This window comes from Periplaneta americana, chromosome 1 (genome assembly GCF_040183065.1).
Source record: "Periplaneta americana isolate PAMFEO1 chromosome 1, P.americana_PAMFEO1_priV1, whole genome shotgun sequence".
NCBI classification, from domain to species: domain Eukaryota; kingdom Metazoa; phylum Arthropoda; class Insecta; order Blattodea; family Blattidae; genus Periplaneta; species Periplaneta americana.
In genome coordinates, this window is record NC_091117.1 from 129,352,880 (window position 1) to 129,375,460 (window position 22,581).

At 36.3% G+C, this 22,581-nt stretch overlaps 1 protein-coding gene across 6 annotated transcripts in view; it reads right to left on the reverse strand.

Annotated features, from left to right (window-relative positions):
• Positions 1-17,156, reverse strand: part of LOC138700838 (GPN-loop GTPase 2) — a 44,641-nt gene extending 27,485 nt beyond the window's left edge. For 2 of the 6 annotated variants that reach the window (XM_069827187.1, XM_069827233.1), the window contains exons 1-5: positions 16,948-17,054; positions 15,674-15,824; positions 15,335-15,445; positions 6,204-6,555; positions 889-1,094 (exon numbers count right to left, since the gene is read on the reverse strand). In XM_069827187.1, coding sequence (XP_069683288.1) covers positions 889-1,094; positions 6,204-6,348 — 351 coding nt within the window. In that variant the 5' untranslated portion in view covers positions 6,349-6,555; positions 15,335-15,445; positions 15,674-15,824; positions 16,948-17,054. Of the gene's footprint in view, positions 1-888; positions 1,095-6,203; positions 6,556-7,892; positions 7,998-15,334; positions 15,446-15,673; positions 15,825-16,050; positions 16,201-16,947; positions 17,056-17,113 lie in introns of those variants that run through there. The other 4 variants (XM_069827197.1, XM_069827206.1, XM_069827214.1 and 1 more) reach the window with 4 other exon arrangements.
• Between the last annotated feature and the right edge of the window lie 5,425 nt (positions 17,157-22,581).

The following is a 22,581-nucleotide window of genomic DNA, read 5'->3' on the forward strand; positions in this document are numbered from 1 at the left end:
AAGGTGACAGCCTGACAGTCATATTTTTTAATTTATCGAGTTGTAAGTGCTGCCTATCTCGTGGTTCAAGTAAATCATGTAGTAAACAAAAGGAAATATTTAATCTTTTTCAGGAACCATTCTTTGTACCAGCAGCTTTTCATACATATCGTGACATTTTTTATGTTTTCTAGTCGGACACACTGAATAAAAGGAGGAGGTAAAACATGTCACTTTAGGTTTTTTTCAGTTGATTATTTTACGATGCTTTATCAACTGATATGGTTACCTAACATCTGAGTGAGATGAAGGTGATAATGCTAGCGAGATGAGTCCCCAAGGTCCAGTGCCGAAAGTTACCCAACATTTGCTCTTATTGGATTGAGGGAAAACTCTGGAGAAAACCTCAACCCGGATTTGAACCCGGACCCTCTAGATTCGCGGTCAGATGTGCTAACCATTACTTCACAGAAGTGGACCACTTCATGATACTTTACTGTCAGGTTTCACAAAACTGAGTTAAATGGATGAAACAAAAAAGGAGTATGTCTTGGTAGACATTAGAATAGTAACATTTTTAAACACCATTTTGATAGCTCAGACAAAATTAAGTAGATATTGTGTGTGGACCAGACTTAAAATGTAAGAAGAAAAAGGTTTAGACAAAGAGTTTTGGTTATGAAACATGAAAAAATTCTTACAATAAATATGTTTCATATTTAATGATAAAACACACATGTTAGGTCAATAATACAGTGTTCATTGATCTTATGAAATACATTAAAGGTGATATGTTACAATTGTATGAACTTATTAGTGTTCATACAACTGTAACATATCACCTTTAACGTGTTTCATAAATATGTTTCCTTCAAAGATCTGCATAAGAATTCACTTAAATGTTCTCACCTGACCAGGGCAGTCAAATAAGAAGTAACAATCCTTATAATTGTTCACTTGCTGCAACAGCCAGTCCATATTTTTTTCAAGAAATTCCATACAAAACAAGAGTCCTCCATTAGGTCCAAGTGTTAAAGAGTTCATGACATCCTCAAGGGTTATTAAATTAGAAATATTTATGTCTGCCTTATACACCAGTAAATCATTTGCCGGATCTGTGAAATATCATATCAGAATTTTAGGAACATTTTCATAAAACTCGTTACCAACAAACTTTTTTAAAATATGCCTATATCGTGATACAATTTATTTTTCCAAAAATTACATACTGCCTTCTTAAATTGGAATAGGTTACAATATTTTGAACATTATATCACTAAAAAAAATCAATTTCACGAATTTCCACAAAACTTGTTATCTTCCTATTCTTATTATAAGTTATACAGAAGGTTCACAACTCATGTTACAACAAAAATATGGTAGAGGGTACTAAAACAAACATTTATTAGTAAGCAATGTGTCTCCTGTCTTGAACCGGTATGATACTAGACTTGTTTTAATGTTGGGTAGGCAATCATTCATGCAAGAGCCAATATATAGTGACAATGTATAGTACTGTACATTACAGAACCAATTAAAAATGATGTTCCCCTTGTTGTACACAATACTGGCATCACTGAAGTATTGGCTGCTGCACTTTTTGAAGGATGACAGGTGTAGTATAAATGGTGTTAAAGACCGTGGCAATCCATCAACATGCTCTACTGGCTGGCATACACAAGGGTCTTTACATTTTCCAAAAGAAGTCAAGCAAATTAAGGTCTGGCAATTGTGCAGACCGACCTCGTTCTCTGACACCTGATGTACAGAAACTCATTCTTAATGTAATAAGAGATGAATCATCCATCGGCACATGTGCAATTGCACATTGTGTTCCATTTAGTCACAACTTGGCATTGTGGATTCTTCATGAAGAACAGCTGTACTCCTTTCATTCGCAACATGCTCAGTATCTTAACCTGGATGATTATCCTCGAAGATGCCAATTTTGCAAATGGTTTTTACACCAAAATGCAGAGATACCCTAGTTCGCAAATTGTGTGTTGTTCACTGATGAATCAACTTTGACACGGAATGGTATGTTTAACACACACAACCATCCCATTTGGGACGAGATAAATCCACATTCCATTTCAGTCCTCTCTCATCAGATGTGATTTAATGTCAATGTGTGGTGTGGAATCTTAAACGATATACTACTCAGTTCACGTTTTGCTAAATTGCTTAATTAACGGAAATTAAAAATATATATATATATATATATATATATATATATATATATATATATATATATATATATATATATTCTGTGCATTTTATTGGAGGAGGTATCACTTACAGTATGCACCAGGATGTGGTTCCAGCATTATGAGCTCCTGCATACTTCAGTCTCCTAACAAAGTGACATCTGATGGCAACATTTGGTGACAGATAGATGGATTATAACAGTTCTGTCTCCTGACCAACATAATCACTGGACCTTAACCTGCTTAACTTCTTCTTTTCGGGAAATGTAATGAACCTCCTGTATGTCACACCAATAGGCTATGCTAGTGATCTTTCATAAATTGTTGTAGCCTGTAAAACTATTCATACTAAACCTGACATCCTTGAATGAGTGCAGCAGTCAATACTTCTGTGATGCCAGTATTGTGTAGAACAAGGGGCGGTGTCACAAGACAGAACATACATTACTTACTAATAAATGTTTGTTTTAGTGTCCTGTATCTACCATATTATTCTATCACATTATTATTCAATATATTATGCGCAAAGTACCAATCATTTCAATACAAACATATTACCATTACTACCTAGCTACCAAGCAGAAAACAGTGGAATCCTAGCAAGAACGATTTCCTGCCTAGAGTGTAGACCCAAGCATACGTCAATAGGAGGATTCAGCTTCATATGTGGGGCCCATTGCATATTTTTTTCTCAAATCACATAATTGAGACTTTCATTAGCATTTTGGGTTCTTTTATATACCTTTCTAATAATGTGTCTGATGCCATATTCTGTCATAACTTAAGCTTATGTGCAATTTTTCAGGAACATTAACATCCTTCAAAGTTTTATCAGTATATTTTGAAGTATTCTATCATAAAAGCCAAAAAAATGAGTATAGTACAGTAGAACCCTGATTTAAGGCTACCTCCATTTAACGTTTTTTCCACATTTAACGTTAAATTTTCACGATCCCAGTAATTATTACATATGATTAATGCTTTCTTTTATGTGATTTAAAGTTATTCACTTTGCTATGAAACCCCCATTTTACATTAAAAAGTGTTCTTAAATAATTTTTTTTAATCCCGATTAATGCAAAAATAAATGCATTTCGATTCAACACGTAAAATACATGTCTTTTAATTTTTTTAGGAGTCTGCTGCACCACTGCCCCGTGTTAATGGAGTGGGCCATGCAATCCCCACATCTACACGAAGCTGTGTAACTGTTTGTCTGCTAATTCATGCTCTTTACAAAAAGCAATCATGAGCAAAATAATACACAGCAGAACAGGACACAAACCACCTACTAATTCCTGCCCTTTGCGAGAACTAGTCACATTCAATGATAGCCATTCATCACAATTCACAACTTACAGGATCAGTCGCTTTGTTGTGCTTTCGATGAGGTGCATGATGTTAATGCTACTACAGTGAAGAGACGGAACTGTTTTACTAGAAAACAATGGCTGTGAAAAGGAAAACACTTTCTCTTGCGGAAAAGGTTAATGTAATTCAAGAAATGGAAAAAAAATCCAAATGTGAGAGAAAATTGAGCCACATTCATCACCAGCATTGTGTGCATAGCATGTAAATGTACGGTACTATTTACACAGAGCTGCTTAAACTAAATTGCCATCAAACTTTTAAACTACTAATGAAGGCAATTTTAACTCAAATCCGCCTGTAACACTGACTTCTGTCCTAGGGGATCAACTTTGGTTGCTCTAGTCTACCAAATGACGATTTATTCATCTGATTTACTCCTCACGTAATTGTTGCTATTCTGCAGTATGCTGAACTATAAGAAACTCAAATTTAACTTCCAACATTTTTAGAAGCACTGGCAGATGACAATGATCTCGAATATATACCACGGAAAATAAAATATATCGTCATTGCACAGTGATGGTTCGTGCCTAAAATGACAAGGGGTTCACTACTTTTATGATATTACATAGTTTTTCAACGATTTAAACAGTATCTCACTTCTGAAAAATTAAAAAAATACTACAGTTCTTTAAAGTAGACAATTACTTAAAATGACTCTGCTGCTGATGGTGATGATCAATTATCTTTGAAAGAACATAGCGATTTTTCCTTACGTTATCATTCTGTCTTTCAATATTCTGCCTGAAAGCTGAGCTAAGCTGTTGCCTAATTTCTGTTCTTCCAAGAACTGATAAATCTACTAGACAAGCATTCTTATGGGCAATAGATTCCTCATGCTTCTTAATTTTCTGTATCAAATGACTTAAATCTGACACACCAGTGCATGTCCAGCTTTATCTTTACCCTTAGCAAATAGCAGGTACAGGAAACAAAATAATTTATTTGTAGATTCACAACCGCAAATCCAGGTATTTCTTTCATATATTTTTACATTAAAAGCCCTGAAAAATGTCTTACCTCAGCTCCTTTGTGCTTGCTTTAAATCGAATTGAGTTAACAGCCTTCCAAGCTTCTTTATTTTACACTTACATTCCAAGATTAAAACGGAAAAATTTGTTTGTAAAAAATATTGAACACTATTCATTTTCTTCGGAAACAAATACCAGGTCACACTCACAGATGAATATATTAAGACCAAAACACCAAGAACAACTAAATGGACATTTAAAGGATTGTAAGAAACCATTAATAAATACAACAATCAATAACAACACGTACACGAATTAAAAGCATGATCTCAGCAACAGATTAAAGTTAACTTCCAGTCTGGATGACGAAGTCTTCCACCAGAGCGTCTTGGCTGTCTCACAAATATGTGACTGTACAGCTGCACTGGTTCAAGGGCTAGTGCATCCACAAGTTTGCCCTGAACAAATACCCTTGCGTCTCGCCCCACATGCAAGTCCAGAAGCTGGCTCGGCAAGGTTCAGAGGAGAAATTGAACCTCGGAAGCTTACAAGCATGTAGATATTCAATGTCTGTGGTTCATAGGTTTTCATATGACAAAAATACATCAGAGCTGCAAATAAACTTATTAAAGATGAACAAGAAACAAAAAATGATAGTGTAAATTATAAATACATTTATTTAAACAATTAAATTGGTTTTCCTTGTTTTTCTTGGGGGGTTCTCTGAGCCATTGAACTCATAGGACGCACAGCCACTGTCACTGCACCTCCAAAATCTGCTAAGTATTCTTAAAAAAAAATTTGCAGGAGAAAGATAAAAAGCATTGTCACTTTTAATTCCCTTGATTTTCAAAACTACTTTCGGTAAATAAAAGCTACTTTCGGGATAATTTCAATCATTACAAGAAAAATGATGAAATTATACCGAAAGTAGCTTTGAACACCAAGGGAATTAAAAGTGACAATGCTCTTTTTTCTTTCTCCTGCAAAATTTTTTAAAAGCACATAGCGAATTTTGGAGGCACAGTAATGATATACTTCTTCACTTCTGAAACTTAATATTCTTCACTAACACTTCTTTTCCTCTCTATAGGCCTACCATTCTAAGGAAGAGACTAGTGAATTGTTTTATGTAACATTGTATGGGGCAGAAACATGAACATTATGACGAAGCGAAGCAACTAGAAGCATTTGAAATGTGAATATGGAGAAGAATGGTGCATGTGAAATGGACAGGCAGAATAAGAAATGAAGCTGTGTTGGAAAGAATGGGTGAAGAAAGAATGATGCTCAAACTGATCAGGAAGAGAAAACGGAATTGGTTGGGTCACTGACTGAGAAGAAACTGCCTACTGAAGGATGCTCTGGAAGGAACGGTGAACAGGAGAAGAGTTCAGGGCAGAAGAAGATATCAGATGATAGACAACTTTAAGATATATGGATTGTGTGTGGCGACTAAGAGGAAAGGAGAAAATAGGGAAAGGTTGAAGAATGCTGGGTTTGCAGTGAAAGACCTGCCCTTGGGCAGAACACTATGAATGAATGAATGAATGAATGAATGAATGAATGAATGAATGAATGGCTTACTATTAATCACTTCTCTTTGAGAATAGTCAGAATGGAAAAGAATATCAATCCTTAATTATATTTACCAATGCACTTTCAAAATCCTTACCAAGATTGACAATTGCCACTTTTCTTCCGATGCTACTAAGGAACTCACTCATTTTGTGACAGTACGTCGTTTTGCCACTTCCTGGAGGTCCAATAATGATTTGTCCAAAAATGTTTGTCATATTTTTTGAGGATTTATTATTCATTGAAGAGAGTTCTTGATTGAAAGCAAAATATTTACTGCCTTTCACCACGTTTTGTTCTGCAAAATTATTTCCTTAACAGCTTTTAATGTCCGTAAACTACAGTCTTTCATGCAAATAGAATACAAAGCTGGTTTGTTCATCTGAGTTTGCTCTGTCAAGTAGCGAGCAGCCAGGTGGTAAGCAGTTTCTTCTTGGCCAAGAATTGTTCTGCAACACATCCATAAAGAAAGTATCAGTAATAGAGCTATAAATATACAATATTTATGTAACTTACAGCAGTCTTTTGACAGCCACCATCTTTAACCTCTTTCCACACATCAGAACAAAAGTAGTTGATATGCAGATCCATTTGGGAACCAAATACAATTGAACTGTTTCGTAAGTTCTAGAAATCCTACTAACTGTGCAGAAGTTACTCGTTATCCACATATACTGGTTTTGTACTCATCTTACATTTCGTCATCACTCTGTAGTTCTGGTATACATTTTCGGTTTTGGTTAGGTTTTCTCAGTTTAGTTATAGTTGGTTTATTGTGTGTGAGAAATACTGCAAAGCAAGACAGTTAATGCTTTATTGGGCTAGTTTCATTTTGTTTACGTGACTTTTTGTTTAGTTTACGTTTTGTTTTCTCTGGATACACTTAGCTCATTTTTTTCCAATGGATACCATTCTGTTGTGGAATCCTGGGAAACGAGAATGCAGATGCTTTAGCAAAGAAGGGCAGCACTGCTACTTACAGACCTGTTACTAAATCTACGTATTACTTTGTGAAAAGATTTATTAAATCTACATACTTAGACTTCAACAAACAAAATTTGATAATACAATCTCAAGGGAAAAAATGGAACTCTCTGCATCATAATCCACAGTTAATTCCCGATTTACCACGAAAATCGTCTGTAGCTGCATTTAGATTGGAAACAGGCCATGACTGTTTGGCCACACACCTGCATAGAATTGGAATATATCAGTCCCCTAACTGCCCATTGTGCAACTCAAACCAAGAAATGAGTCGGAATACCTCAAAATCTGTGCTTCAGTGGCTGACCATGATAATATCTTTGAAAAATATTGGAGTGCAAGAGGTCAAATGACTTTATTGTCAAACGCCTGGCATTAGACAACAACAACAACATTTAGCTCATTTGCATGACTTATTTATTTAGATTAGGTTTGGCTTTCTGACCAGTTTTATAGAAAAAGATAGAGGAAAAGAGATGAAAAATAAAACAAGAGGAAGCAAAAGGAAATAACAATAAAACCTCAGGTGTTCTCTCCAACAATTTCTTCTAAGGGGACAGTCCCGTCCTCCCCAATATTCCAAGGTTGAATATAAATAATTTGTATTCATTTTTTTTCTATCACTGTCAGATCACTTTTATCAGTAATTTCACAGAGCTGTCATATATTCATATACTAATTTCTGTATGTGTGTGGCTGTGTGTGTGCACATGCACATGTGACACAGAGTGTGAGAGACCAGGGGGTAACCTTGCTCTGCTCTTGTGGACTGAAAATCAGTTATACTGTAATTATGACTTACAATAAGAACAGGAATCCGTCCCACAAATTGCCTTTCCTTCTCTGGTTTCACTCACACGATAACCAGGGTTGGCTCATGATCATTTTGGTGGGGCACAACTTAAAATATTAATATTGGATTAACTGAACCAACAGGTTCCTCACTGCACAAACATAGGCTTGCCATAATGAATAAATATTGAAAATATCAATAGTAAAAAGTAATCACAAAGAATGCATTATGCACTAATCTATTTATAGATGAAGTCCATTCTTCCATCCTTTGCTCGAACAAATAGTTTGACAACTCACTGATCGAAGTCAGAAATCACACACACCATTTTCTGTTGAAATGTCCGTTTTTACCTTCTGTTTCCTATATAATAAGCATATATCAGCCTAGAGTGGGCCTACATTCTTGGCTCCAACTCTGCTGTCAAAATTTGTCTTCTAATTAGTTCACTAGCTTTATACATATTGAAAGGAACAAGCACATAACGAACACTAATGTGACTAACTTCACACTCAGATAAAAATAGACAGCAAGAGAAAATTATTAATACCACTCAAAATTATTGCCAGTACAAATACGAAAGCGAGAACATGTATTTCATATTGTTGTTTGGTCCATGGCAGTGTTATCAACATTATTTTTCAGTGATTTGAATCAAACTTTAGTTTTTGCAGGTTGTATTTTATGTGCATGTGCAGAAAATAGACACAGAGGTGATGGAGAATTTTGTGCTAAACTGTAGCTTTCCCTCTCATCCTCTCGCCCTCTGCATCCAACACAACACTCCTCTCTGCACACGCCTAAAACCATAAGTTGTCTGTCCGAATGTGCAAAGGATGGGCATGAGAATTACGGTGCCTGGGTCAGATGCTTCGCCTCTCATCCTCTTAACCTCCATCCACATCCAACATATCATCCCAGTGCTTAAAACCACAAGTTATCTGTGTGTATGTGCAAAAGATGGACACGAGAATTACAGTGCCTAGGCCAGACAACTGAGCCAGATGGCCAGTCACTCCCTTTCCTCCTCAGCCCAAACCTAAACAACCACTTGCTCATTGTAGTGTAAATTGCTCAAGCTGAAAGTGACTAGTTCACAGTAGGTTTATGTCTGTATGAAAACTCGTAAAATATTAAATTTTGAGCCGATAATTTTAAGCAGAAATTCGTTTATAATTTTCATCCAAGTAAATAAAACTGAAGAGGGGGCACATGCCCAATTGACTATGTGCCCCTTAATGTCAGCCGTCACTGATTGCAATAATGAAAATCTGTGCTAAAATTAAATATTTTAATGTAATATCAAATTTTCTGCATCTACTGTGAATGTGGGGTACTATTATGTAAAATGTCTGTCTCATATTTAAAATGTAATACTCTAAAACAAAGTTCTTGGCTAGGTCGTAAATGAGGTTCATATTACTTCATAATGTGATGTACAGCAGTTTAAAGTAATGTGTGAGTCATTGCGAGAAAAGTGGATACATTCATTATCAAAACGAAACAGAAATGAGGCTAGGGAGCTGATCAAGTGAGGAAGACAGTTTAATAAGATGTCTGAATAAAAGGGATCTCTTGGCTACTTATTTCTTCTTTGAAGCCACTTGCATCCAATATATTTACTATGTTGGCCAAATAAAATAAATTCGAATTTTATGAAAGAACAAAATATGTACAGTAAAACCTAAAGGGAGCAGAGCCATTTCGGATAACATGTTTTTTCTCTCTAGATAATCCATGGGTACTGTTTTCGGTAGTGAAAAGAAGATGCTACAATATTAATACATGTAACAGTGGAAAGCAAAACCATGCACTTTATTACAACTAGGGACCAGATTTATAGGTTTTTACCTATTTTTTCCCTTACTTCCAAACTCATAATTTCTTAGATAATTTTCCGAATTATGGTCATAAGAGTTATACATGTAAATTCTGTTAAACCTAAAAAAGCCTAAATTGGACCTTAAGAACTAAAAAGACCTAAATCATAATTAATATGTATTTTTCTATACTTATTGCGTTTTATATAATATATTTGGAAATTTCAGTACATTTTATAATTTTTATTCTCTTCTGCACTTGAGAAAGCAACCAATCTGTGGTCTTTAGCCCTTCAGTCTTGTTGTTTTGTATAAAATGGTTAACAGGGAATTCCGTCTTTCTTTGTACAGCGGGCCATCCTCCAGAGGCTTCACCCTCTCAAGGGCAATGATTGGGACTGTCTGTATATTGGAATTTCCACTGAGTTCAGATATGACATGCCAGTAGAGGAGTAGAACTGACTGAACTTTCTTGTGAGGTGAATGAACTGCGAAAAAGTCGCATTGTTGAAATTCGTGAAGTTTTTGGGCATGTTCCATGATGGAAGACTGTGAACTTTTCTGAGGTCTCCATGCAGTCTGTCTTATTCTGGTGCTTCTGCTGTTAACATTGAATTTTTATATTTTGTGTTTTGTTAACCCATGCCATAAGTGAAATCATATTTATTACTACAATGGATTGAAAATTATTCCATCTTTACCATCGAGAGAAAAGTTATGTTATTTAAAATTGTCTGCAAGCGTACATTTTTAACAATCAGGCAATTTTTCCTACCCTTTTCACAGTTTGGACAAAAAACCTATTACACCTATTCAAATAACCTAAAATGGACTTCTTAAAAACCTAAAAATCCGGTTCCTAATTATAATAAAATACATATGAAGAGTCCAATTCCAAAACTGTCTAAATCCATTTTTTAAAAAATTGAGATAATGGCGGTTTCGTCATCTACCTAAATGTCTCTAGCAATTTTCTAATGAATGTTGTGCCTAAATTCCCTCTTTCCTTCCATAAATAAGCTTCAAATATGACGAATACTGCAAACAGTTAGGAAAAAAGTTATCAGTTTTGGCATTTCCTGAAAATTGTTAAGAATGGATGTAGACAGTTTTGGAAATGGAGGCTTCATATATTCTGTCTACTTAGATGCAGCTGACATATGCCATATCTATTTTTAAATCTATTTAACTAATCAGCTCTTTTGCACGTTGTTGAGTAAACCAGAGAAATATAGCTTCATTAACTTTCTCCATCTGAGCTCTTTCATAGTTCTGCGGTTTGATATTTTAGAGGAGTATTCTATAAGTTTTGATTTCGATCTCAACGAATCCGAAACAGTTCAGATACCAAATCTATAATTTGCTGTGATGTTTAAAAATATTGTGTTATTTTCCTCTCATCTCACAGCTTCAAATTTTATAATCACGCGTTCACATTTTGTTGACATTGTAAAAGGACAAACTTGATAAAATAATTTAACACAATATGCACTAACAACTGCTTAACATCTACAGCATTACAGAATGCTCGATACATGTTTAAAATATATGTGTTTATGCTCTCAATGATATCCATATTATATGATTAATTTCACATTACAGTAAGTGTATAATGTTTAGCTCTCCTTTTCATGGCGTAAAATGATGTAACAATTTTACTAGTTCTTTCTTTCGTGGTTGATGTGATTCATTACCGATTAGCATGAAAATGACAGTCTTAAATAAATCAATGTTGTCAAATTCAGATTCTTCAATAATTTTGCTTTAAAATGATATAGAGTGAGTTTTAAGTCCACTGACAAATTTCAGGGGGTGATTCCTGACTGAAAATGGAGCACAAAAGTTCATATCACCTTGTGTCCGAAAATGCATAGTTTTCACAGTAGATGGCACTGATGACATTCTCTCATAACTTGCAGTGTGTGTTTTGTGTGTTGCAGATAGTGTGATTTAAGCAACATAGAAGCACAATGGTCTGGTATTCATTCCAGGAACAAGCTGAGATGGTGTTCATGTATGGCCAAGCAGGTGGAAGCGGTCGAGAGGCAGCATGGATGTACTGAGCTACGCACCCTGACAGCACTACCACCCATATCACACAACATTTGGAGCCATTTTTCGGCGTTTGTGTGAGCATGGGTCCTTTTGAGACAGATGAACGTGCAGGGCGAATGCAGACTATGCGTACACCAGATGTGGAGGAACATGTTCTCCATGATTCTGAGAACTCTGGTACAAGCTCCAGGCAAGCTCTCGACCGTTTCCACCTGCTTGGCTTGTTCCTAGAATGAATACCAGACCATTGTGCTTCTATGTTGCTTAAATCACACTATCTGCAACACACAAAATGCACACTGCAAGTTATGAGAGAATGTCATCAGTGCCATCTACCATGGAAACTATGCATTTCCAGACACAAGGTGATATGAATTTTTGTGCTCTATTTTCAGTCAGGAATCACCCCCTGAAGTTTGTCGGTGGATTTAAAACTCACCCTGTATAACACGTTACTGATGCAGAAAAAAAAAAAAAAAAAGTAAAATGTCGCGAAATTGTGGAATGTCCCAACAGCAGCATATATGAAAGGTAGGTATCTTCTATTACCGAAATCCTTTCTAAAAGAGCCTTTACATTGAGGCATCTTAAGCAACCTAGTTGCCTATAGCATGTGATTATTTGTTGCCAAGCTTGTTGTCACACAGCATACTATAGTAATCATTGAAACATGCTGCCGTGTGACTGACTACTTCAAATTTTTAGAAAATTCATGCAGAGATGTCAGAGGAGACAGATGCTGCTGTAGCCTAACTTCTTTTGAACAGGAAGAGGAAAAGTATTCAGAGAAAGAAATGGTGTAGATTTTCGTAAACAGTGATATACCTTGCAATGACCTAGTCAGAAGGTAACTGAAGTCCTCTTTACTCTCACAAGCAAAATTTTTGGACAGATAAACGTCATCAGGAAAGAAATTTTTGGAATGTCAACTTCAAGAAGAAAACACAGAGAAGCAAAATGCACCCACTGATAACTCTGAGCTGACCAGCTCCTTTTCTTTCTGTATCTGTGAAAGGTCATTCTCAAGTTTTTATTTTGTCTTTGACTTCCTTCACCGAACAATCGAACTTCAAAGTTATTCCTTCCAAAAACTTCATATTCTTTCTATCATCTTTGTAACTGGGTTTCTATAAATCCCACAAAATGTGTTTTTCGCGTTATTCTTCATTATAAACTTCATTTTATTTTATGAGTTTTTAGGTTTTCATAGTCACTGTGATCAGAATTAGGCTTTTGAGTATTCCACTGGGTCCTGGAATTTGACATTTTCAATGTTTCTTAACTACACACAGGTTCCATTAACAGGGCAAATAAGTAAGACCAGAGGAGTTGCCTACACTACTGGACTTGTTACGTGAGGGTCAGTCATTCGGATCAGCCTGGCATAACAAGTCCAACAGTAGACGACCCCTCTGGTCTTATCTATTTCCTCAGATGATGGAACCTATATGTAGTTCCGAAACATTGAAAATGTCAAGTTCTAAGATACAGTGGACTACCCAAAAGTCTAATTCTGTTCATTTTATTTGTATCCCATCTTGTGCCGCATGTGACTGGACAATTGAACCCAACAACAATGGATAAACTTGCGATTTGGAGCAACTAATGTATGCAACTGTGTTGTCACTCTACTCAAAGTGAGCAACCTGTAGCATCTATTGTGCCACATGTGACGTGACTGTCTATAGTTGCTTCAGTGTAAAGGTACGATCACACGTCGCTACTTTTGCAGCGCTGCAGTACAAAAAACTGCGCAACTCTTGTACTGCGACATGTGAACAACGGTGCAACCCGAAAAGTAGCGGCTGCCGAACCTGCTGCCCGCTACTTTTCCATGCTGTGCGCAACTTAAAAGTAGCGACGTGTGAACAGGGTTCTCAGGGTTGCAGCCGCAGCATTTTTGATATCGGTTTTGTTGAAACTTATGCTGCGGTTGCAACCAGTGTTACCACCCAAATGTGTCAATGATACTTTTAATGTTAAATGTGATGAAAATAAATTATTTGTAACAGTTATTAAATACACAACACAGTCTGAGCATAATTGGTGACGATATAATTCATTTTTTAAATTTTCTGTAGCGTAGTTCCAAACAGGAGGGTTGCCAACATTGATTACGTGAATATCCTGTTGGTTATCATTTAAGTATATAGGCGTTCTTAAAAGCCTTATAGTAAAAATAATGTCAATTTCTGAATCTAGATACGACAGAAAAGCAAATAATAGATAAGGAAGTTTTCGCATGAGTTTCTTAATAATGCGAACATAACCACAATATGTATATTGAGAAGTCACCACGGAGATGGGAACCTGCAGCATGACTGCGGCTGCAAAAGTAGCACCTTGCGTGTGAACAGACTCGCAACCTCCAGTTGCAACTTTTGCAGCACTCGGGTTACACAGCACGAAAAGTAGTGTGCAGCGCGCTACTCTTGGCTTACGTGTGAACACGACACGCAACTTTTGCAGCTGCAGTATAAAAGTAGCGCTGCAAAAGTAGCGACGTGTGACCGTACCTTTAAGCTGCCTTAACAAATGTAACTGGAATGGAAGTAGTTACTGTTGTTATATATGGTGTCTCACTATTTTATAGTACTGTGCACCTTCAGCTTCATCTAATTTTGAGAATTAGGATACTCATTTACAGAGTTCCAACAAAAAGAAAGCTCATTATTTCTGTATGCACTGTAGTGAAAACATTTACAAAATAATGTTTCTTTGTCAGTAATAGTATTTTAGTGAAAAATTAGATGACAAAGCTTTAAACTGGAGTGCACTGATGTGAGACACCATAAACAGTAGCAGTAATGTAACCACTTCCGAACCTATGACATTTCTTAGAATGTAGTTTGACATTTGCTGTAATTTTAAGTAAGACTTAGTGAGGTTTTATAAGATTTTCTTATGGGCAGAGAAAAAGTATTCGGAGGAATTTAAGACTTCAGGTAAAGGTAAATAGAGGTTGTCTGATCACATAAATGGAGATATTTGCACCTATTTTACGAGAAATTTCAGAAAATCAGTAACCAGTTAGTGTTTTTTCTTTAAACAGCCTACTGAATTCTACCTACCTGAGTGAAACTGTACTGTATTACTTGTACAATATAGTTATCTACGAATAAAAAAAAAATTACATTTAGCTCGTTAAAATTAAAACTAGTCTTGAAAGCAATTGAATCTGACATACAAGTGAATACCTTCAGTAATAATTATGAAAATAAGGAATGTAAATTGAAATTGACTGTAAAATGCACTCTTCCCGACATCATTCCATCTATCACAACATAGGCCTAGTCCACACCTGTGGAGTAACGGTCAGCGCGTCTGGCCGCGAAACCAGGTGGCCCAGGTTCGAATCCCGGTCGGGGCAAGTTACCTGGTTGAGGTTTTTTCCGGGGTTTTCCCTCAACCCAATACGAGCAAGTGCTGGGTAACTTTCGGTGCTGGACCCCGGACTCATTTCACAGGCATTATCACCTTCATTTCATTCAGACGCTAAATAACCTAGATGTTGATACAGCGTCGTAAAATAACCCAATAAAAAAAAAACATAGGCCTATGTTAAAAAGTTCTTACCTGACCTGATAAACTTCACTACATCCGTCGTCAACTTTTGCTGCTTCTTTACATACAGAAATCAGTGAGCCCAATTTCATAAATTGGGTCAATACAATGAAGAGTCGATCACTGGAGCAAAACAAAGACATTACTGATTAATATTTTATTTAATAATACTGGTATATAAATAATTACGAATAAATTGACTAAAGATGTACTGACAAGATAATTTGACTCCTTCATAAATAACAGATCTAACTGCCACATATAGCAGGCTGTGTACTATTTCAGTTTATCACATTACCAAAGACAACAGACAATCATTTTAGCACGTTACCAAAAGCTATATAACCTTACCTGTAATCTTGCAAAACAATATCAGTATGAATTCCATCAATCTTGACACCAATTACATTTGATTTTACAGGAGACTTCAAATTACCATCACCAATTAAAAACTCATGACTTTCTGGGCATGTAGTCATTGCAGTTCTTCACGTAGTTGTAACTGGAAGGAAAGGAAAAATACAATTGGCAGGTTTCTGAGAAGCTTCAGATGATATAGACTAGCTATGAGGGATCTTCCGAAGTCTCTGCACTCTATTTTTTCAGAAATTATATCAAAATTCTTCCCTGCAGTTAATGTCTATCACTAGAGTAATAAAATATTCGACAAATCCTGCTTAAATGTACAAATTTATTTTATATTAAATTCACAATTTAATAAACATTACCTTTAGCAGCCACAACGTAACAACGCTAAATGACAGGAGACCAAGAACTGAGACAAGATAAGTGGGTTAGATGAGGGGATAGCTAAGTGACAACCTTGTTACAATCCTCGACCCCTGTCACGTATTTATCACCTCATCTAACCCACTCTAACCCTGTCACAATCTCCGGTCTCCTGTCAATTAGTTATTCCTTCATCTGTCCCACTCTAACCTTGTCACAGTCCTCCGCCTCTCATTTAATCCACTCTAACCTGGTCACAGTTCTCGATTATTTGTGAATTTCCTATTCCTTTATCTAACCCACTCTAACCTTGTCAGAGTGGTAGCTCGGCTTCCTATCACTTAGCTATTCTCTCATATACTCCAATTTACCCTTGCCACAATCCTCGGCCTATCAGTGCTGGTATGTTGTGGCCACTAAAGGTAATGTTTACCCACAATTTAACATTGATGATCGTTATTCTTAGTTTTCTTGGATTTCTCACTGATAATTATATCTTAAAATGCTAAAAAGAGCAGATTTGTCTGCGTTTGTCGAATGCGCATCATCATGCTTACGAAAAGGCACTTCTCAGTGCTAATAATTTATTTTGTATGCACAAAGTTGGAATTTTGAAGTAAGAGAGAAAGGAAGGAATCCGTTTTCTGAAATTTATCCATTAAAGAAGTTAATGTCGTTGAATTGAAATGTATTGCGGTTGTGATAAAAGTATTGAAAATTAATTTATAGCGATACACTGGCAGTGACAGAAGTGTGCAATATTCGTTCAGTGACCGGTGGATATTCTATAATGACCGGAATTTTTTTGTCCAGAGACAACTGATCGTTTAAACAAGGCATAACAAAAGCCCAAACTAACCAAGGCATAACAAAAGCCCAAACTAACCAAACCTAACCTGTCACAGATTCGCATATGCACGGTGTATAAGCAGAATACAAAGGGAACTACCACAGAGATAATTTAGCCAAATATAAGATCTATACCAAACTGCAAGAAACACCAACAAAAAAAAAAAAAAAAAAAAAGGAAACAATAAGCAAACATAAATAAAAACTATGAACCTCAGCGAGCTGTCGTTCAGGAGACAAACATCCAGTGTTGCCAGGTTCTATGAAGAAATTTTCCTTCCAAATCAAAATTTTCCCGATTTCTACAAAAATTTCCCACCATACTATAAATAAAAATGTTTTTCAATCATTTGATATTTTGAAAATGTAAAATTCTAAATTAAAGAATTTTAGAGAACAAGTTTACAATAGCTTTGTTCATACAATGAATTCTAGATGATACAAATATTGAGGTAAACACCTCCCACATCATCGCACCACTGGTTGAGGTTTTTCCGGGGGTTTCCCTCAATCCAATACGAGCAAATGCTAGGTAACTTTCGGTGCTGGACCCGGACTCATTTCACCGGCATTATCACCTTCATTTCATTCAAATGCTAAATAACCTGAGATGTTGATACAGCGTCGTAAAAAACCCAATAAAAATCATCGTACCATCACAGCACAGTCTAATATAGGTATACAGTCACGAAGCCCAATAATAATTTTTTAATAAAAAAAAGCCGCCCTAAATAAGGGTTCGAATAGATCGGCCTATTATTCAATTCATAAGGAATAATCATGAAAACCAATTGTGTGACAATTTGAAAGGAAAAAGAAAACATTAAGATAAATGATATGAAAACATAGGATATCATTTACAATAATAGTTTGTTGGGTACAAATGATTACTGTACTAATTATAGCTAAGGATGATTTTAACACATGAGATTCTATGGCATCAAAAATTTTAAATTGTTTAAGTTGATTTAAAGTTTCTCGTGGGATCGTGCCACGGCCACCGAACATGAGCCCAAAAACTGTCCAATGTGTGATGTGGTATTGTGCTCCAAGATGCTGACAACAAGCCTCATATTATATGACTTGTTTATCACGACACACCTCTTGTGGCTGTTGCTCGTGCATCTCGAAACGGATTGTGGGATCAAGAATGACACCGTTATCCTTCTGCCGATCAATTATGATGATATCAGCACGTCTAGTAGAGCCATCAGAAGAGACGCAACCAACCTCCTCATTAACCTCACAGGAACCATTCTGACGGATTGAAGATGCGATGAGAGAACGAACCGTATTATTACTAAATATGCAAACATAGATAGTTGCTCACCACCAGGATTGCTACTATCGCCTCATCACAGACTCTTTCCCTAGCAGACAATAAAATGTACTTTCGATATCGTGTTCTTTTGAAAAAATTAACACCTTCCTTCCACTATTGAAATTTGAAATACATAAGTTTATATATTATTTTCATAAAATATATATTGTTATATTGTATAAACTCATCTGCCTGGATCTTTCGGAAGAAGGATAAATCTGATCTCTTTTTCTTACAATTTATAGTGCTACAAACGACTCCTTGTCGCATATTATTATTGAAATTATTGTATTTTAGCTATTTACAGCTATGACAACCCATAACGAACATTTCACAGTTTACACAATTTTTCACAACAAAAAGAATAAAGAACTAGTTGAAGAGAGAGATTATAATGTGAGAGAATCCTTCATTTTATAAAAGCTATTAGTTGAGTTGCTCATTTCCAAAACTCACCAACTTAGAAAGCATAAGTTTTTCAGGAGGACCAAAAACTGTTGTGCTTAGAATATGGACTTTTTAGTTTAAGCTTTTATGTTAATACTTCCAGTCAATATTTAATACAAACTGAGAAAAATAAAGATAAAATATAGAGTCGGAGTGTTTTGGAACAGGAATGAGGATTTGGTGAGTTTTGAAAAAGGTTATTGGGGATTTAGATAATTTTGTTGCAAAATTATTTTGAAAAGATGCGTTTCAGACTCAAACTTCGTAGACATATTTATTGAAAACATGTATGGAAAAATAGTTAGAAATAATGTAGACAAGTATTAAATAATACAAAGGTGTTGCTTACATTTTTATGAACTTGTACTTTACAGAATTTATGACCAAAGTTTTTACATACTGGTAACATAATCACCTTCAACAATCAAAACATCATCTCTCATAGGTTCATCTTCATCATTTTCCATGTCAAGGACATTATTATCAGCATCATCAGAAGAGGCACCAACATCTTGAGCATTCATGTGGAACAGATTTACATAGTATCTGAGTGAATCAAGCATCATCCACTGGTCCCCGTCGTGCTTCTCTAGTAGCTTTTTAACATCCTTCACTTTATTTGGATTTAGAGGAACAGAATTCACTTTTGTCCGTGGATAGAGATTTCCAACTCGCTGGCTCTTCTTGGCTATTGAACAAGGAACGCCCAAATCTAATGTGTATGCCACCTTCCCTTACACCAAACCAACATCATTTCTTCCTCTTTGAAGTATAAACCTTTTATATGGAAAAAACTGGAAATCTATTGTGTATGCCACCTTCCCTTGCACCAAACCAACATCGTTTCTTCCTCTTTGAAGTATAAACCTTTTATATGGAAAAAACTGGAAATGCCAGTTGCTGGGCTTCTTTGCTGCCATCTATGTTGATGTCTTTCGGTCATGAACTTCAAAATTCAACCCCACTCTCGTGACAGTGCCAGATTCCTTGAAGATTTCGATGTGTACTCATTGGGGTGAATGATGTTTTCAATTTTACGCACCTTTCTTTCGATCACACCGGATGCCCTATCTGGGGGATTAGGTGTGCCCAGGCTTCTGTCAGTAACCAGTTCAGCAGTGCAGTGATTACGATGGTGTTTTTGTTCTGCCCACTGGCATCATCTGCAAATAACCTGATGGTGTCAACATTGTCTGAGTAAACTGTGTTTGACAGTCTGTGATGTATACATGAACCGATTTCACTGGATCCTTTTCGATCTTACATTTCTATATAAATGTGTTTTCAGTTGTCCATTGAGAGAGCGAAGAGCCCAAACATATTGTGAAGTTGTTTATATAAAACTGCCTCAGGAAATAGGCAGATTGATGTCATTTTTAGAAAGATTAGATTCTTTTTGCAGTCAAAAGAATACGTAATGGCATTGTCACTGTCTTCTCTCATTAGTTCAAAGAATGTTTCTGATCTCTTCTTATGAATTTCAAAATTCACTCACAATGCACTTTTTTCTCACAGCATGAAATATACCAGATTTTATGTGTATTTCGAAGAAGTAATGTTTTGCAAATCTAGTCTTTCAGGTGAAGCTCCCTGTAAAGCAGATTTGAATAATTTCAAGGGAAAAATTGTTCCGGGGCCGGGTATCGATCCCGGGACCTCTGGTTGAACGTACCAGCGCTCTACCACTGAGCTACCCGGGAACTCCACCCGACACTCTCAACTTTTCCCTTTATATCCACACAACTCGCGTGGGCTGACGAAACGCCAGAGACCCACAACAAGTGCACACAATCTCTGTGTGACTTGGAATTGTGGTTTTCTGTTAACGTACACAGTAACGTATATATTATGCAAATCTAGTCTTTCAGGTGAAGCTCCCTGTAAAGCAGATTTGAATAATTTCAAACGATAGAGCATGATGGTTATTATAGCAACCGAAATGTTTACTCTCAATACATACTGGGTTTATCTTCTCATCCTGCGGATTGGTAACTAGACAAACCTGCATTTTACAGACGATGCGAAATACAGATGCTCACATCGCATTCACCAGCCTGTCCGATAACGCTATGATGTTCATCTGTGTTAATGTGCTGTGATAGCACAATGGTTAACATGCTGGATTATCCCAGTGCAGGTCCGGTTTCAAATCATGGCTCTACCTATGTTTCGAGAATGTTCTAGAAAAGCATGTTTTCTGTCCGAATGTGTAGAACATTCTAGACATTGAATTTGTCTATAAATAGGTGGTTCCAGCTGGTCGTGCTCAGTGCGGTACGTAGCAGTCTATACGGCCGAAAGTTATACGCTGTGGGGGACTGTGTTTGCGGTATAGTTTGTAAAATGCCGGTACTGCATAACTTTTCAATCTGCAGGATGAGAAGATTCGCCCAGTATAAGATGGCTACTCCCAGGAGTGCCAGCACAGCGAAGATATTTTTTTATTTTTTATTTTAGTAGGTTATTTTACGATGCTTTATCAACAGCTTAGGTTATTTAGCATCTGAATGAGATGAAGGTGAAAATGCCGGTGAAATGAGTCCGGGGTCCAACACCGAAAGTTACCCAGCATTTGCTCATATTGAGTTGAGGGAAAACCCCGGAAAAAACCTCAACCAGGTAACTTGCCCCGACCGGGAATCGAACCCGGGCCACCTGGTTTCGCGGCCAGACGCGCTAACCGTTACTCCACAGGTGTGGACCAGCGAAGATATATCGAGTTTTCAGAGTATCTGGAAAGAAGAAATGTTGTCACTGCTGACGTTTATCTTAACAGCAATTCTATCAGTGATGTATTCACACATAAAACTTGCGGCTGCCCAGGGCTGGATTTAGATATAGTGCGTCCCTAGGAAGAGCTAAAATTTGCCGTGCTTCCCTCCCCCCCTCCCCCACCACAACTCCCACAAACAGTTTATGAGCAGCTATTATACAGGTCATGTTTAGTTTAAATTAGTTTTAAAGAAAATGTTACAATTTTATTCATAACACAAATTACTGAATCAAAATACATGCATCTTACACTACATGTGAATTATAAAGATTTCCTTTGCACTTTCTTCACAGAGAAAACATTGATGTCATCGATGCAAGGAAACATATTCAAACTTATTCATTGTTGAAACAAAATTAATTTAGGAATGGCAGGCTGTGGATTTCTTACTTCGATTGAAAGGAATAAGTAAATTGAAAAATAAACTCCAACCCTTTGCGGAATAAACCTTACATACCGAATTATATAGTACACATGCTGGGAAGTGATTAAATAGTATTGTTGACGATATATTATGTTGCAAATGTAACTGAGAATTGTGGTTATTAGTCATAGTGATAAATAAACGCACATCCAATTTGGTTTTCAACAATGCATTCTTGTTTATACAAGCAGTTTCATAGTATAATAACGTGATACTGGCATTATAATATAGTAAAATTATGCAGCTGCGCACTTTCCTTTTACTCTCACATTGACAATACTATACCAGAACAATATTCGTCTTCCACAAGGTGTTCAAGAACAAACTTCAGAAAAGATTTACCAACAAGTGTTTTAAAAACAAATTTCACTGTAAAATGAAAAAAGAGAAAGAAAATGCCTTTCTGATGCAGCATGCCCACATTTTCTATCAGAGAAACGAGAAATGTTCGAATTTCGCACCGCAATATATTGTGAGGCTTCTTCCTACTCAACTTCATTCTCTCTCCACTGAGATCACTTCTGCTAGTTAACACCATGAGAAACCAGCTTCTTATTAGCATTGTTGGGACTCCTTTGATCTCAACCCTGACAACTTTGTTAAATTTTGGTTGCTAAAAGGGCGTCATACTGTAACAGATGTCATAAGGGAAGAGCATAACAGGCAAGATAAAAATCCTGACGAAATGGCAATACTTCGAAAAATCTTCTACCATT